This window comes from Clinocottus analis, unplaced genomic scaffold (assembly GCF_023055335.1).
Source record: "Clinocottus analis isolate CAN_PGR_092001 unplaced genomic scaffold, fCliAna1.0.p SCAF_19, whole genome shotgun sequence".
Lineage (NCBI taxonomy): Eukaryota > Metazoa > Chordata > Actinopteri > Perciformes > Cottidae > Clinocottus > Clinocottus analis.
In genome coordinates this window covers 12,685,180-12,704,266 of record NW_027175920.1, presented here as the reverse complement: position 1 = coordinate 12,704,266, position 19,087 = coordinate 12,685,180, and the positions used below count along the sequence as shown (strand labels likewise).

Here is a 19,087-nt window from a genome sequence, read left to right as displayed (position 1 = left end):
TCATACCTGCCATGAATCATCTGATGCAGACAGTGTGAAGGAACGCCGCAGTGCAGAAGGTCTGGCAGCAAAGATGAATGTTGTGTTGGCGAGTTGACGGCGATTCGTGGCATGATCTGATCACATAGTTTCCATTAAAAAAGATGCCCCAAGTTATTAGAAATCAGTCAAATAGCTGATTTTTCATTCTCCACTCAAGTAGTGGATGGACTCGCCAAGTATAGTTGGGATTAAACAAAACATTGCTTTGTTTAAAGATATCCCCAGTTGATACTTTTCCCCTAACCAGTGATTGGTTGCATCAAGGGTGGTGGTTTGCATAGAGTTCATCGGGACTAGTCACGACCAAAGTTTGGACAAAATATTTGCATACTCACTGGTCTGTTTAGAAACTTCAAAGAGGATTTTTCAATCTTCTAGTATAATACTATGTTGTCGCCCAGAAGATTGAAAAGTCCATGTCCATGTTTTTCAATGCGCCATCGAGACTGCGAGTGAGGAAGTCAGAAACACGCCACGCAGGATGAGAGCTGACAGTAGTCTGACACGGTAAACTACTGAAATACGCCAGGAAATAATAAAGTCTCGTATCAGCATTGATGTTGTTGTTGACCCTTTTGTGCTTTGCAGATAGGAAAATGCCACCCAAAAAGAAAAGGGACATACAAAGGCCGTGTCTACTACCGCGCACTTGCGCACGAAGCACTGACTTTCAGTGCTTCGTGCGCCACACTGACACTGAAAGTACCCGGATGGCGCACTGCAAACGGTCAAAAAATGTAGTGTAAAGCGATGGACACTACTCGCACTGAACGGGCGCCATCTTGGCTACGTAGCGGAAGAGGAGGAGCCATTTCGCCAGCTTCTTATTAATTTATTTATATCCTCCTGCCGCGATTGTGGAAAAAACGTTTTGCAAAACGTTTTTTATTCATTTATTTTATTATTTATTCATTACTATTATGTAAGGTTGTATTCCTGCTATATTTAAATCACAAATGTTAATATATTTAAATAAAGTTTGCCTACATTTTCCTACGGGGGAGGGGGTGGGGTGTCCCTACCAATGCAGAGACCAAACCTACGTCCTTGGTTATATAATTCCACTTTGGCCCCGATCTCTGCCGTCATTAAAGCCTTAACGAGAGAGCAAGGAGATCCAGACTGAGTGCAAATGAGCAGCTTGTTGCTTTCTGCCTGGCCCATCTGGTGCACGGGGCGCCACGGAGTCCAGCAAGGATGCAAAAGCACCTGTCTTTAGCGCTCCAGACCGGAGGGACAAAACAATGAAGAGAAAGAGAGCAGAGGGAAGAGAAGTCATCACACAGCCTTGTAGCTTTGTACCTGAGAGGCGTTTGGCCTCACTGGAAGGCAGCGCCCTGCGAAGAGTACAGAGGAATCAAAAAATAATTGAATTCAAGGTTGTCAAGAGTGCTCCCAGGTATAAGAAGAGAGTAATCCAGCCCCTCCATGCGCTTATCCTTCATGACAAATGATCTGCTCCCTCATGTGGTCTTAAGGAATGAAAAGCCCGTCGCCGCCATACTCCCCGTGAGATCACTCACCTACAGAGATATCACATGTTCAAATGATGGACGGTCCCGTTTGTAAATTAAACTACTCCAGTGTCTTTTTTACCGTTAGCTTATCGCAGGAAAAAACTAAAGACAAACATGATGAATGTTTGGAGTAAAGGCTGCTTTACACGCGAATGCTTCAAATGGCCGCGGATGAGATTAAAACATTTGCCCGTGCCGGGTCGCTCACACCGAGGAGCTTTGGCTGCTTCGTTTCCCTTTTAATGGCGTTTCCCCCTACTAGATAACTTCAGCTCCACCAGCGTCTGTAACTCAGCGGATATCCTCACGGAGGGTTTCTTTTATCGTCTCTCTGTAAAAGACAAAAATGGGACACATTCTGTGGGTTTTCGGTCTATACTCCGAGCTAAGTGGGAGTTCGAACTGCTCATTCATTTCCACAAAGTGAAAGATTAAATGAAGTGTTGCTTTTTAAGTGAGGCAGGTGGATGGGAAAATAACATCTTGCTCACAAAAAAGTCCCCCTGCCTGATGGAAGTCAGCGGCGGTTAAGTTGGCGATTATTGATGTGCAAACATTCGAGGTCAAGATGAAACAACGGTCGGTCACGATTACGCAACTATGGCGCCCATGTTGTTTCGCAAGTGTGCCGTGGCTCAGGCTCGTGGGCGTCGCATCAGGCGGTTACAGTTTGTGTGTGTTCGCGCTGAACCCTCCTGGTACCGGGGTCACGCAGAATATAAATGAATTAATATAGGTCACACGCAGCCCAGAGTTAGAGGAACATATGGCGATCACACGTCCTGATAACGTCCCACAAAGCACTGTGGGAACTGTGTTCTCAAAACCTTAGCTGGTAAAACTGGTGCTGTCTCCGGGTGCTTCCCAGGTAATGTGCAGCGCTCCACTAAAACATAGTTAGTCACCACTTGCTCCACCTGTTTTCGACCCGAGCTCCACAAAACCACCGCCGACATGGCGTCAATGAGTCCCACCAGACAGGATGCCAGAACACAGGAAAGTTGTCACGAGTCGGCGACTGTGGGTCTCACAGAGACTTCATCAAGTGCATATTAAGTCAGTGTCATTACCTCATTATGCTCGGCCTCATCCAGCTGCCTGCATCATCTTTTATTCCCTCTATTCCATCTTCTCGGGTCAGTACTTTTATCGCTAATGAGCGACTGGAGGCCTCAATCGGCAGCGGCAGCTTGTGGGGGCGACGCGAAGCCCGTCCCATGTGAGGCGGCAAGGTGGACAGCGGAGATTGTACGAGAGGATGAGGGAAAGAGATGGAAACGAAGAGATGGAGGGAGGGAGGAAGAAAGGGAAGGAAGGAGGGAGGTGGATGGAGAAGAAGGATTGGAAAGAAAACATTGAAGGCACAGCCGTGAGCTGAGCGATTCATCACCGAGCTCTTTCTGTCTTTTTGCTGCGCACACAGACACACGCGCCTTTCTAGCGTTCTGCATAATGAACGTGCAAGGTCAGAGTCAAAAGCATTTTTTAGGCTTTATTCGCTGGCATCTGTGTGAAGTGAGCGGAGAGGAAGCTGAAAAATGTGTGTGTGTGTGTGTGTGTGTGTGTGTAGGCAAATACATCTCTCTCCCTGTACTGCCCATTGAGCTAATTGTCCATGCTGTGTAATATCCGCCTCACTTAATCGCCTTTAAATATTGATCCGGCTATCACATTCTACGTGCTTTACCTGTTAATTTCGCTTTACCGTTCACCCCCGAGGAGACTGGCTTCCAACAAGAATGGATTCAGCGGTCACTGCGCCCCGTGACTTTCGGTCCGTGATGGATCCGCCCCTTTCTAAGATGGAGGCCGGAGAGTGGCGCCCCGCGGGCCGTGCTTACAGAGGAGAAGAGGTAGAAATGACAACCGCTGCTGGAGCTGTCACAGGAGTAATGAAGCCGGTGGGAGGAGGGGACGGCGGGAGCAATTTCAGACGCTCGCTCTCATTTTGTCCTACAGTGACATCGATGAAGGGGCAGCAACTTGCCTCGGGGAATAAAGTGAAATCATCAGTCAGACATCACACACACACACACACACACACACAGGTTTTCCCATAATGAGATGCACTGCAGAGCAAGGTGTGTTTTTAATTTCCACGGCACTAATGGAGCAGACGAGGGACGTTTGGTACTTGGCTAAAAGTTGATGTAAATATTCGAGCAGCAGTTGTCGATTCGTCCTCTCGCAACCTTTAACTTTATGTTTTGTCACAATAGGACACTTCTCTCGAACTGCAGAAGAAGTAACATACAGTGGAAAAAAATACCATCAATAAAACATACAAGTAAAAGTACTACATTTAATGTCCCCCCCCAACCGCATGCCATCACTCACTTTGATATTTGTCTGCGTGTGCATGCGTGCCATGTTATTTATTTGACTTAAATAAAAGGGCAGCGGAGCAGCCAAAGTCAGCCAGTGATTATTTACACAGACCATCATCTGAGAGATGATAGATGGCGGCGCTCTTTATGGATCACTTCACTCCGTCTAACTGCAGCCCTTCCTGCTCACGGCTTCCTGCAGGTACTTTGATACTCAAGGGGGCGGTGGCTCACGAAATCAATGCTCCAGTCGATAATATGCGTCATGTTGGTATGCTGACGGGCTTCGTGTGGGTCCAAGAACATGGAGCAGAAAAAATGCATGTATTTTTTTGCACTTATTAGATTTCATTTCGCTGATGCATTAATCCAAAGCGACGTAGATTTTTTTCTTTATACACCGGAGACACAGCAACAGGAAGCAAGCGTTTACAACGACGTGGCCCAACGGAGCCGAGGTTCCAACCACCGATCCTCTGATAGGAAGACGGGCATGCTAACCACTGAGCCACAGAAATAAACACCATAATAAAATACTACAACCTTCCAGAGAGCAAGGAACTTTTCATTCTGAAGACATGTGGATGTGTTAGAAATATTTAAATAAACAAAACCTGCATTTAAGGCAACAAGCAATCGTTTCATCGGAGCCGAATGAAATGGTTGGACGAGCTCCTGCCTGCGCTTGTGCACTCACCAAATGTATCCCAAGGATGCCATGCTGGCGTGACAGCTGTGAGTTCGAACAATAGGTCTAATACGTTCGTTTTGTACGTTCACTATATGTGTTACATTTGTAAAAATCATTTTGGGGAAGTGTCTTTGGAGGGAGACAGGAAGTGTTTCCGACGTGGCAACTTTATGGCTCACTTTAGCGACTTTTGGACACCGGGGTGGGGTTGTTCTTTTTTTATTCATGAACTCGCGTACTCTCACTTCGATGTTACCAACCAAAGCTTTAACTTCAAACAGTTGTATTCTGCCTTTGCTTGCTCAAGAGCACGGTTGCTTGCCAAGAAAACACATCTTGTTTTAGAGCACTACTGTTGGTCAGCAGATGCTGTAGCTTAACACTTGATTTTCATTTCTTAAAAATGTTGAAAATACATTTAATCATTTTCATTTCATCCTTCTTCTTAGAACAGCCATTATCATTTTATTCCAGAGGAATGCACTTCATATTCCCGACCAGCCTCTCTCATTAGCACATTGGTCTCGTCTCTCTGTGTCTCGGTGAGGTTAAAAGGTCGATCCATCAAAATGTCTGCCTGCCTTCACACGGTCACTGCTACTCACCTTTTTGTCGCTGTCTGTCTGCATCACCTGCAGTCCTCATCTCACTATCAACACCTTCTATGTTTTTCTGTCCCTTCCTCTGCCCTTGAGCGTGACTTCTCCTGTCTTTCAAAGTACTTTCTGTCTGTATTGTACGTTCCATGGCGAAACCCTCTGCGTCTCCACTGCTGTGAGAAAGCTCCACAGCTTTGTCTGTCTTGTGCGGGGTAATTGGATTAGAGGAGGGTGAAAGACAGCAACTCCTTGTGGTTTATTCAAATTTTCTGGTGGCTGATAAACACAAGAGCCACGCGAGAGGAAATGAACTCATGGGGCAGAGCATCCGTCTCTCTTCTATCTCTCGTTGCTCACCTCGATCTTTTGTCTCTTCGCTCAATGTGTTTTCTCAGTTTGACACAACCGGGCCGCGTCGCGGTGATAACAATTCATTAAACACCCTTCACGGACTCGTCTGGCTGGAATAAACAAACAAAAGGAGGGCTTAATCCAAAATAGATTGGTGAAATTAGCAGGCCACGGTTGAGGGGTGGAGAGAAGCGGGCGGAAACAGGAGGGATGCGTAGCGGCTAGAAAACAGTGTCGGATGGAGAACGGGGAGTGATGTAAGTAAAGGAGGAGATGGTGCCGTGGATGCAATTAGCTTCGGCTAATCATCCCAAGTGAAAGTAGATCCAGCTGAGAAAATGAGTTACAATTGCCCTCGTAGGTGTAATGAGTGTTTCTGTCTGACAGAGCTTTACGATGCCCACCCTCCAGCTTGCGCTAAAGAAACACCTGCGGTGATATTCGGTGCAGTCGGAGGTAATTAGAATTCACACGGGTGATTATGGAGTCAGGTGCGATGCTAATGATGCTGTGTACCGCGCGCACCGGGGGAGATCCAGAGTTGTTGTAATTTATTTTTCCAAAGGTCAAACAACAGGACACGGTGCGCTTTTGATTAATTTCACAAATGTACCTAATTGGCCGCAAAGGGACTTCAAACGACTAAGAGTGACCCAAAAGACAAGCTCAAATATCTAAGTTACCGAACCCTTTCTGGCCGGCGCCTCCCAAAACCTCAATGAAATGAGCTTTACAGCAAAGATTCATCAACGTGTTTCTGATCTGCACCTCAGTGGTTGAGGCTCGCTCGGGTTCAAGCAACTGAAACGACCTCACGGGCTGAACAAAAGGTCGATGTTGGGTCGTTTCTGTCGTCGGATCAGCGGATATTTGCCCATTTGTCATGGAATTAATTGTCGAAGCTCTTAATTTCCAGTCCTCTGAGCACTTTAAGGACTTCAAGATTGAAAGTCAATTCTTGACCTTTTGAAACTCTCGTTGACCAAACAATCTCTCAACGTTGCCCACTGACTGTCTTTAGCTGCCGACCAGCGGGGAAAGGTCACGGTGATGGTTCAGAGAAACCGACGCTGACGGTCGGCAGGAGACGGATTGCGTTTCGATTTCCTACCAGACCGCCGTGCATCTTCGTCCCCGCTTAAGCATCGCAGCTTGAGGCTACTTTTAGCGTGGCACACCAGAATCTGAAAGAGTTGCATTGTGGGTGATGCAGTCAGCAGTGTTTGACAGCCGGGAAGAATTCATGGATTATCAAAGCCGAGGTCAAATCTTTCGTTAAAAAAGTTATACGATGCGATCCAAAGTATGTCTTTGAACCAAATGGCTGACATTTGTACCGAACTTTGCATCGCATTGGATCTTTGAATTTTTAGGATTTCTTGTTTGCACATATTTTTTCGATCTTAGTTCCCAGTATCTTTTGCTTTCATGGGGTACTGACCCTGCGTTCCTGCTTTGTAGAGCATGAAGGCAGATGGGAAATGGCTTGACATCACACTCCCAGTACAGCAGTGTGAACCATGAGTAACTAACATTACTATTCGTAAGCAACTTCTCATAACTGTGTTGGAGAAAACTGTCTGAAATTCTTTAATTTGGTTGATTATCAGCCCACCGTGATGCTGTCGGCGTGAAATAACATCAGCTGTCAATGCAAATTTGTGTTTGATAACTCTGCTGCTGCATCAAAAGCTTTTCATGCAACTACAAGGAGACTGAAAAGAAATGGCTTCACAGGTTCGCTGCTTGTGACAAAACTCTGGCGGAGATGAAAGACGGAATTACGGAGCATTTTATTTCTCATAAGGTCGCGTCGCTCGGATGTCAAGCAAATGATGCTGTGAAAGATAATTGGAACGAGAACACAAGGAGACTTTCATGTCTGCAACTAGGAACAGATATTTTCTATTACAGCAGCATGATCAGATCAGAAGGCGCTGTATCCACACAGAGCCAATGAGCAGCGGGGGGTCGGCAGCGCCGGAGACATCAAGTCTGACCAATCACGGACGGAGTCCTGGACTGCTTCACTTGTTATGTGTCATGCCATGATTCATCTCAACCTTGAGCCATGTTCACTTCTCTTTGCACATGTTTTTCCATTTGGTTCTCGCGTCCTCGTGTTCTTCTCAGTCTTTGTTGAGCTTCAGGTCATTCTCCGCAGCAGTGTGTGGATGACACTCACCACGATCACTGTTCATTAAGTTAGTCACTGTGGCTATATGACGAATTATAAAGAGTTGGATTGGTAGTCGCCAGCATGCTGCACGTGTGCGGTCTGTCATCGGTTGCTAATGTTTCCTTTGTGACAACGTGACTCTCTCTCTAAATCAGATCACTGATCGTGGTTGGAACAGCGAACAGTCCAGTTCAGGAACTTTGCTAACGTTTTTACTTCTGTCTATCCTCAGCTCTCCTCCTTCTCTATGACGTCAGCAACAAAGCGTCCTTCGACAACATCCGGGTAAGAACAACCACACTCGGACTTGTCTGTTCACCACCCATCCCCCCTGTCTTCTCTTCTCGGATCGAACTGAACCCATGAGCGCATGCGGTGAAGGTGCGCTGCAGGGATTGTGTCATCTGCTTTGGGTAAACTTTGGGATCCCAGAGGAAGAGCTGGAAGACGATGCTGGGCAGAGGAAAGTCCACTTATTAGTAGTAGTAAAGAGTAGTCGTCCGATACCAGTCTTTATTAATAAACTGCCTGGGTAATCTTTGGCAATCCAATACTAGATTGCCCCCCGTTGTCGCTGATATGCGATCCAGCTATTTCGAGTTAGTATCTGTGCATCGCTAGTCTGGACTCTTCAGATAAGAGGAGGGAAATGTAATGTATTGGCTATTTTGGTTTCTTAGCAATGTTCAGGACTTGGATAAGATCCTGTTTTCACTCTTTATGGCAGCAATATAATCTCTGGTTGCCTGCATTGAGAGGTGGCAATGAGTCCTGGCTGATAGCAATCGCTCCAGGAACGTATTCAATGATACCTGGCGCTACGCGCATAAGAGATGTTCATGCAGGTGAATGAGGCTTCCTGTCTGAGGGGTTGAATTGATTCACGTCGTCTGACACAAATTGTGGGTTATTGTAATTCTTTAATCAACAACAATATCAGTCAAATGCTGTTTAATGTTGAAGGATTTTGTCACAAAGCAGAAACGTACACGTCTTTCTTCTCCTGCACGTGCAGCTGGATACAAAAGTTGTCAGAGGGATGTGTAAAGGTCCATCTGCGCTCGGGTCCGGATGATGAACGACGGCCACAGTGGCAACAAAATGATGAGATTAGAGCTCACTTTTTCCCCAAATGGACCCATCTCTTTGTAGTCGCAGCCTGTCTCTGCTCCGACTGTGATTTTCCGGCCATCTCCTGCCCCATTTGGTGCCTCTCCCCTCGTCCGTTGCATGTACATTACTCTCCTTTGATTAACTCAGAGGGAAGTTAAGGGCAGAATACGCCCATTACAAGAGCGTGTGTCCCATGCATCAAGGAGAGGGATGGCTCCATAGCCGTCTGTCTGGTTCGATGCACTTATGTGTGTGTGTGTGTGTGTGTGTGTGTGTGTGTGTCACAACTCTTCTCCATTACGTCAAACAAAGTTGGTGTCTAGGGTTGTTCCATTTCAAATGACTTTAAGGATCAAGACAACACACAAATGAAGAAATGACCATAGATCCAGAACACAGTGTGATCACAAACCTTTTAAAATGATTTCCATCGAGCCCAATCTTTCATCTCACGCCTTTTTAATAGGTGAAAAAGGTGAATCTGAATTTGTCAATACAAAACAAGAAAGTGTACTTTTTCAACCCAATTTTCCAGAACGCAGTGTTGTGTCAGCAAGTCTCTTCTGTCTGGTGATATTTCTGGATCAGCCATGACTTGTAGCCTCCCACATGAGAAACTAACAGGTGATATTCAAACGCTGCCTGTTGGCTGTTTGGGTGCATGTTACGTTCTAATTGGGCGAGCAAATTCAGAAAGATCTATAAATGTAAAAAAAAAAAAAAAGCCCTGCATTTCTGGAACTGCATGAGGTGATGGATGGGACGGTGTACCTGTGGAGTCCACACGGATCGCTCATCGATTTCTTTTGCACTAATTTGAATTCATGAAGCAATAGCACTCTCTTTAGTCTCTGTATTACTTCACGTCTCAAATCAGAATTTGAGCTCAGATAATAAATCTTCTTTTATCAGACTGGTGACTTCTCCCACCCAAAGTCCCTGTGGTCATTTGTCTTGGTTATATGTAGTATTTATCATATCCTCTGCATGTAGAGAGTGGCCTGCTTCTCTCTGCCTATTACCATTTCAAGTGAAGTGTGTGTGTGGGGGTGAACGTACAGGAGCGGCTTTTATCGAGAGAGCACACTTGTTCTGCACGGTGCTGAACTACAACCTGTGAAATGCACACACACACGCACACGCACACACACACACATACACACACGCACACACATACACACATACACATACATACACACCACCTCTATCACTACTGTCGTTAAACAGAATGCAATTTCGGCATTTTAATGTTATTCAATTCTAATTATAGATTGGGCAAGCCTAAAATGTGCCCACACACACACACACACACACACACACACACACACACACACACACACACACACAACATTTTTTCAAGTACTGTACATTTTTGTAGGTAATTGTAGTTTTAGTTTTCTTCAACCCAAACAGTGAAACATGTATTTTACTTCCCTGCTAAAGTAACTGGTTTAGAGGAAGATTTAAAACGTAAGACACAAGGTTATTTTGTATAATAATATGTGTTTCTTCCCAAAAGGTGGAGCTTTTTCTGTAGTGAAACAAGCCATATTGTTCTAGATCAATGTGTTTGCTGATCTTTGCATTCGGCTATGAGGAAAACAAAACACTGAACATGAATATAAACGTGTCAGTTATGTTTAGGAGTTTGTTTGTGTTGGTATAGAAATGAAGTTAGTGAAGGTAAAAAATACAAGTAAAAGATGGAAATACATCCTTTCCTGCTGCGAATGTGTCACATTCATGAATTCTTCCTTCAGCTGTCACATCTAAAAACACAGAGCGCCAAATGAAAGCTCCCGACGTGGCAGAGTGAAGCTGAAAGAGACGTTTAATGAAAGGAGGAGGGTTGCACATGACACATTTGAGCTTTAACCCACATGGGTGTCGAGGCTGCGCGAGGCGCTCGCACTTCTCCCCGTATACAATGTGCGTTCACGGCTGCTGCAGCTCGCTGTGTATCTGCACACACTGACGTCGCCCACCGTGTAAAGCCATTAGCAGCAGCGGCGCCTCGGGGGTGAAGGCCGGAGAGCAGTTGGATGATGAAGAGATGGAGACACTGCCCAGTGCTTTCCATCACTCGTCCTCTCTTCCGCTGCCTCCCATGTGTTTCTGTTGCTCTTTCCCCTCTTCTCTTCACTGCCCGTACCATCTGTGGCCACTGCTGCCTTCTATCCGACACCTTTTTTCTCTGCCTTCATGTTTCTTCTCACTAGTCCCAGGGTTTTACTGGACGTTATATTTTATCTACCAGCAGTGATTCTGATGCATGCGGAACAAAAAACAATCACGAATGACCTTGCGGTTGGCTTCTTCATCCCCGATCAGGCCTTCTTACTTCAATGTGCTGCTCGTTTCACATGGAGGGCTTGTGTACGAGTAAAGCCCCGAGTTACGACGACGTGGTCACAATCAGAATTTCATTCGGTTGGAGTTGAATCCCGTGAGAATAACACAACGACTGCCTCAACGCAGAGGGATTGTTTGGCCTTTTTTTTTTAAGAGCACATCTTCTCATTTTGCTCCAGTTGCGTCACGATTCATTTGCAACATCGCTGGCGGTAAAGGGAATGAATTAGACATGTTGTTCAGTGCAATGCACGCAGGGCTCAAGGTGCCGAGGTCTCCATCTCCACTTCTTTTCATGTGACAGTTATGTTTTCCTGTCGCAACGCAAAGAAAGGAACGAAAACTGCATCTCGAGAGCAGCACACTGGGGAGAAAGCACATTCTCACACACACACACACACACACACACACACACACACACACACACACACACACACACACCACATAAACCTCTATCATTGCTGCCTGATTCTACAATCTGTAACAACCTTCAGAGTCATGCTGATCATAATTTTGTGTTTTTTTTTCCAGTTGTCATGTCAACAGGTGAACGATTGCGCGTCATTTTCTTTCTGATTTTTTATTTTTTATTTTTTTTTGCGAGTTTCTTACCAGCGGTACAGCAATCAGGTCCAGCATCCTCAACAACACTTTTGATTGGGCCTTGATTTTCTCCCACTTTGGCAACCGTAATGGTCAGATTGAAATTCAAGTTTTCTGTTGTTTTTTTTTTTCATTGGGCAAAAATGTGGAAATAAGCTTTGAGCATATTGTAATTCAAGTGGTACGACAGGCCAGGTGGTTTTCTGGAGGAGGGAAAAAACAACAACCTGGTACACACAGCATCCTGCAGTATGTCTTTCTCTCTCCACTTGAATTACAATTATAACACATTATGAATATAATAAAATAAAGAAAGCATCATCTGGGTCAATTTATGCAATTTGTTTACATGATGAAAATCACAACAACTTCATCTGGATCATTTTTTCCCATGTTCCAATATTCATCCTGTAAGTATTATTGCATGCATGTAAATAAAGGAGCCCTTGAATCCATGCAAACCAACCTCACATCAACGCTTTACAATGCTACTTTGACTCCATGTTGGCCGCTTGCCACACACACACACACACACACACACACACACATATACGCGACGGCACACACACACAGTTTCATTGGTATCGACCCGCACGCTCGGGAGAAGAGGCCACAGAGAGAAATCCTTAAATCGTTAAATTACTGAAAGCCTCTTCACAGCAGGAATGCTTCGTTGCTCAAAAGATTGCCACAACAAGTAAAGTAAAAATCAATTTGATGTACTCGGGGTCAGCTGGCACATGGCCAGGAAATGGACTGCACCGCCTGTCTGGAGCTGTGGTTAACCGGAAGAGTCACCCGACGACAAATCACACACTTGTTTCGGTGCACCGATGGCTTTCCATTTGGGTCAAATGAACTCACGCTGAGAAAAACTGGAGTAAGATCCAGCGACAAAAGCGTTTTGATTTGGGCTTTGTCTTTTTCCTGATTTAGATTGAGGGGGTCAACGTCTCTGTCGCCTCACGTCCGGGACATTCTCGTGGTTTCTAGGTCACTGAGTCCTCAGCGGCGTGCCAAGCCGCGTGCACACTTCGTCCAATTCGGAAAACAAACGTCCACTTGGACTCGAGGACGATCTGATTCAATTTTGGTGCAAAGGTCAAGATCACCGTTTTTGTCCATAACGCAAGAATTCATGGATGACAGTATACAAATAATCTAACACGGTGAAAAGATGAGGTGACATTTTGGGCGGCCATCGCGGAGGCGTGCCACCTCGAGGCGGTAATTCTATTTTTTACTGTGAGCTCATCGATGGACAGCAGCAACAATCACCGGCACTAAAAAAAGACATGTTGGTATTCCCTTGAGGTTAGACTTGAGGAAAAAAAGCCTTCAAAGGATGCGCATGCTGTTACTCATCACATCCAGACATAATGGGGCGTCAGTCCAACACATTCTCTCTCCCAACTCTTCCAACAAGTGCTGCGTTTTAAACTGTGACGCTCTAGCGTTGCTTTCAGTAATGGAGCGACAGTTTCCTCTTGTTCCATGCACGGCCTTTTTAAAATAGACTTCACAGGGAAACGTATAGTTTCAACTCATTACATGCGTACCGTCTGTTTTCAACAAAAGGAATGAGTCAGACGTTGCCTTGGTTTCACATGGGACACACACTGTGCGTATGCATCGCAGTAAATTACGAAGCAACAAAAAAAATGTGTGTGGTGGCAGCGGGGGAGGGTGGGTTCTCAAAATAAAAGAAGAAAAACAATCATTTTCCAGCACAGCGTCTCTCGCACCAACATAGACGATGAAGCTCAGTGCCAGTCGGCCTAATTGAGCTGCAGGGACACCCGGAAAGATTTGAGGTGAACAGCGAAAGAAGCTGATTGGCAGAAGAAAGTGCTGATGCTGCGCTCAACAAGATCTTTTCCAAGCGGCAAATCAACCGAAAAAAAAAAAAAACCCACTCACCAGCTCCCGGTCTGTTTATTAAACTAAATCAAAGAACGCTTGTCCTTCCAGCTCACTCCTCCCGCTGCATTTCTCTCTTTTCTACTCACTCGATCACGCTCGTTTTATTTATTTTTTACCATGTGACCTCCACACTTTGTCTCCCTTTCTTCTTCGGCCTCTGCTCATGTGTCGTGCTTTCTCCCTCCTGTGAAGACTCTCACTCCAAGCGAGCTGTTCTGTCTCTCTCGTAACAAGTAAAAGCTCGAGCGGTAGCGTTTCTTTTTCAGGCAGTTTACTCGTAATCGCACCCGCCGCTCATCAGACGGCCTGACGAGTGCCTTATGAATATGCAGAGGACAGCGAGCGGGAGATTGGGACGTGGCTAGTTAGTGGTCGCCGGGTGCTAATTGGTTATTTAGCCTTTCATGGGATTTGTCAGACACTTTAATGGCTCCATTTGCAGTTAAGTTATTGCAGCAAGGACCTGGAAAGAGTCCGCACACATTCCCACTCATGCTCTCGCAGGCGATATGGCCCAAAACCAAGGGTGCCTCAGTCACTTTATTTGGGCCGCATACAGCCCAACACAACGTTTTCATCAGGAAGTTGTGTAGGTGACACACTATTTTACTCCCCTTATGTTTTCAGTAAAAAAAAGCTTTTGAATTATAAAGTCGATTCGGACTCCTCTAGCTAGGAAGCAGCGCGGTGTTTCCACAGTAAAGATTGTTTGCAGTACTTTACACGGGATTGTTATTGAGGCTCACGCACACTTTGTAACCTCATAGAACACAAGGCGTACTCGTTTAAGGAAAGTTTCCAGCCCGAGGGTTTCATTCTGAAGATGTTTGAGTGTTTGAGATGTGCAACCTGCAATACACACCTAAATTCCCCAACACATATAATCCAATAACTCAGACACTTTGCACACTGTAACACAAAACCAAGGTATCCGTATCACACACATAAGCAACTTGTACAACCTGACACTGTCTCACACACACGCGCACACACACACACACTCACACACACACACACTCACACTATACTCACAGAGACTGAGAAAGCAGCAGGCAAATAAGTGTCTGCCTCGCTCTGAAGTCGGAAAAGGTTTCTTCTTCTCTGCCTTTTCATCTTCCTCTCCTTGTTCCTCCTCAGAGGCAGAGTGCGTCCTCCTGCTTGAGAATAATGCTACTTTTCTTTGCCCTTCAAGGTGAAGTTATTAATATTAATAACTCAGTTTGAGGGAAAGCTTACTGTATATCTGAGGTTTATTCACACCAAGTGCAAATAACGGTGTCGGCTAAACACAGCATGTCTTTTCCAGCCGGCAACCTCATTATCTGTCCTGACCAGCAGGGGGCGACTCGTCCGGTTGCAAAAAGAAGTCAGATTGTATCGAAGTCCACGAGAAAATGAGCTTATCCCTGATTGATGGAATGAACATTGTATTTATGGTCTCAATAGTTACAGTTTTAAGTCTTCTTCAATACAGCACAATGTTCATTTAGTAAATTAATAATAATAATAATTGTTTGAATTCATATAGCGCTTTTCTGAATACTCAAAGATGCTTTACATAGGAATCATTCACACACTGATGAGGGGAACGACATGCAAGGTGCCACATCAGAGCTACCAAACTTTCATACATCGTTGTCGCAGCTACGAAAGCAAATTATAGTCCATCTTAGAATAAAATAGACCATAAATCGGCGTATCCTTTAGGGCGGGCTTACTGGGATTGACAGGTCGCTTCAAAGCGGCAGTACACAAACCAATAGGGGGCGTCACGATGACTACGTTTACTTACAATCTACGGTCTTTCCTGATACTCAGGACACTCATACTGATACATCACCTCCTATCTATAGGTGGAGATCTTTATTCACCAACGTTTCATTTCCTGCTGGTTCAAATATGTTGTGGTACAAGGTTATAAAATGGTTGTTCAAATTCTGTAATGGCTGTCACTCGGAAACCGTATTTCCTGTTGATCAGTCACATCGGGCCGATACCTGATCCGGTTTACGAGGACAGTGTTGGCGCCGGTACCGATCCAGTCCATCTGATTCTGCGGCACTGGTTTCCACTCGAGTTATGTTTTGTCGCTTTCAAGGTTATCACTGTGTATCTTGAATGAAAATGTCCAGGAATAGGGCCGGTCTTTCGGTATAGTGGCCACGTTTACATAATCATGTGATGACAGGTTCTTTCTTTTTTGATGATTGTATGTGGCAAATAGTCTTTTGGACCAGAGTATCACAAACACCCTGAATGACCATGTGTTGAGAGGAGCCAGCAGGAAGTCCGTCATCTCAGCGAGAGGAAGTCCCTAATGAGCATGCTCTCAATGGTGCGCTGCAGCGCTCTGCAGGAGCCCGCTTTCTTTTCTAAATGCATCCGGTGAGCATCCTATATTGGAGGAAATGGAGCGCCATCTTGTCACGCTTCACCCAGTTCTCTGAATACAAACTCTGTTGCCGTTTTGTTTTGTATGTATGGCCGCACGCCGGCGACGTCAACATGCACCACCGCTCTACTTTCCCCGTTTTGACATGCGCCACGACATCCGAAAAACAGCACTTCTGTCGCGTCCATTGTTAGATTGAAACATCCCAACCTACTGCAACCTGACCACGGAGCGTGTGTGTGTGTGTGTGTGTGTGTGTGTGTGTGTGTGTGTGTGTGTTGTCCTCGCACATTCATCATTGCAATTGGGATAAAATGCCCAATCAATCAAAATGAAATTATTCCCACAGTTTTGCAAAGCTAAGCCTCTCTTTCCATCGCACAACAATTGTTTTAGATTGGATGGTTCCTGCTGCAATGCACCCTGGGAGTCACATGTGTGTTCCAACAATTGACCAATTCTGCGGTCTGTTTGCACGGCGACAATGGCGGCTCCTGAAGCCGCATGAGTTGCATCAGAACTGGAGAGGCTCTCGGGGCCTGGGCAAGAGTTTGGTTGACAGATGGTTCATATCGTCACCTGCCAAGTACGTTTTGGACAGAAGCCTGCCCTTTTCCAAACGGCTTCCAATCACGGCCTCTCAGATGGTTCTGCGTAACGAACCATGTGGCGGGGTCGGGTTCAGGGATTTTTATTGTACGCGCGTGTGTGTGTGTGTGTGTGTGTGTGTGTGTATCGTGTGACCAGACTCTTCATTGCATTTGTCTTAATGCACTGAGTTAGGGCTGCCGTCACTCCTCGACAGAAGTTAACTTCCCAGTCGACACAAATAGTCTTAACGCAGTTGAAAGAAGTGTGCGGACTAGTTTTTTTAGCTGGTTTTGTCATTGCGTAATGATTCCTCTTTGAGATGCAGCAGCTTCAGATGCGCAGAGCTTGCCACAGTGTGTGTGTGTGTGTGTGTGTGTGTGTGTGTGTGTGGTCTCTGTGCGTGTTTATGAGGATGTGGATGATGAAGTCCCACCCGCTCACCTGCCTGCAGCGCTGCTTCCAGCCCACACTGCAGATATCTCTCCGCTCGGCTCATCTCAGCGGACCAAACCCAGATTCACTCAACTGACTGCATCCAAACTTCTCTGTCTGTGATTTGATACCAGTCATTCACATTGGAACTCTTTCTAGACTTCTTTGCACTGCATCCCGCTGAAATATGACTGAATATTTCACTGTGGGACATGTTATTTCCATTGGGTTGATAGAGACAGAAAGCCAGGTCTAATTAGGTTGCATTAGTGAAATGTTGTTTGGGTTTGAGACGTCGTCGTAAGCTTTGGATAAAAAAAGTAAGCGGACCTTGAGTGTTTTTTTGCTCCAAAATACTTAAACATAACCATGCTGATAGTAATGAAATGCTTTTTTTGGCTTGGCTTTGAGAATTTTAAGCGATATCCTGCATTGAGACTTGAAAACCAAATAAATATCACTTCATTGGAAAATGGATTTATTTCCATATTTGCATCATTAGAGACTTGAACCTGTTCTTATGTGTAAGGAGTTGATCATAAGTCTGTCAGGAAACACGAGGTGGAACAAGTTTTCTGCTACTTTGTGCATGTATGCCGATGTTTTCTCCTTCTCCTTTGTCTTTTTCATCTCTCCATGGCTTTAACTGCATGTGCTCCTGTTGTTGCAGTATAAACACACCATGTCTCTGAAGGGCATTACTTGGCATTTGTAAGGCTGTTATTGTTTGGAGTTGTGACCAGTATTTTCACAGTGATAACATAATCGTGTTTTTTTTGTTTTTTTTTGCAATTATCCCCGGTGATTTCCCCGGCAGCGGCTGCTCCTTTGTGATTTGACGGTCTGTGTAAACTCGAGGCTTTTTGCCGTCGTGAGCCCATTTTTCTGTTTATTTGTCCGTGCAGATAAGCAGCAAAATTCTCAGCACTTTGCACCTGTGTGTCGACCGCATACTTTTCACATTGCAGTCACATTGCAGCCACAAGCAAGGTAGATGTTGTTGCTGCACTGTGTGTTTGTGTGTGTGTTTGTGCATCTGTCAGGCCAACTTGTATTGCAGGTAAGGGCCTGCCAAGCCTGAACTGGAGCGTAGCAGAAGAAATTCATCTGGAGGCGGAGTGTCAGAGACATCAGACCGTGGGATTTGCTGATAAAAACAAGCAAAAGAAGCGCGAATCCTTCACCAACTTTATAAACAACAGTAATGGTATTTCCACACTGACATGGCTGCAATCATTTTAGGACTCTGATCATCTTTTAACACCTTAAATCATCTGCAAAATATCACAAATAACGTTTAATACCATTCATACCAGAGACCAAAGCAATGTGTTGAGATGATTTGCTTGGTTTGAACTTCATCTAAATGAGTTAGTTCATTGTTACTTTAAAGGTCCCGAGGTAGCGACCAAGTGGGAGCCATTGCTTTCTTTTCACGCTTTTTCTTTTTTTAATTTTTTTTTGAAAGACCTCCAACAAATTGAGCTTCTTTGACCTCTACATGTTTCCTCGTGTCCTCTCTCCTTGCTTGGTTTCCTTGTTACCTCTCCATGCATCTCTGGTGGGAGGGACTAAGATGCAAGTTAGGGAAACAGGGATGCAATGAGGAGACTTGGGATGCATCCTCGCTCTCCTCAGCCGGGGAAGCGCGGCGTTGACCTCTCCCTGTCGCAGCTGGTGTCCACGCGCAGTCCTGTTGAAACACAGGGAATGCTGTTACTATCGACTGACACTGTGACGCCGCCTCCTCCTCTCGGCACGCCATAAAGGAAAATCAATCAAAAGCAAATCGGGGGGAAGGCACTCGGGCATCTACGAGGAGAGAGGTGATTATAAATCAGGATATGTCGGGCTCTGCTGCGTCAATTGGGATCAGTCTCCTTCACTTCATTTTCTTTTTTTTTAATAATTCCCCCGCCTCCACCCTCCTCGCTGGAGGACACTCTTTATTTAATCTTGAAATGGTTTGTGTTCC

The 19,087-nt window shown here is 45.3% G+C and overlaps 1 protein-coding gene across 1 annotated transcript in view; it reads left to right on the top strand.

The window, feature by feature from the left end:
* Positions 1–19,087, top strand: part of LOC137789812 (ras-related protein Rab-26) — a 63,153-nt gene that overhangs the window by 30,875 nt on the left and 13,191 nt on the right. Inside the window, exon 5 of the mRNA XM_068583615.1 lies at positions 7,939–7,991. Within this exon, the coding sequence (XP_068439716.1) occupies positions 7,939–7,991 (53 nt within the window). The remainder of the gene's footprint in view (positions 1–7,938; positions 7,992–19,087) is intronic.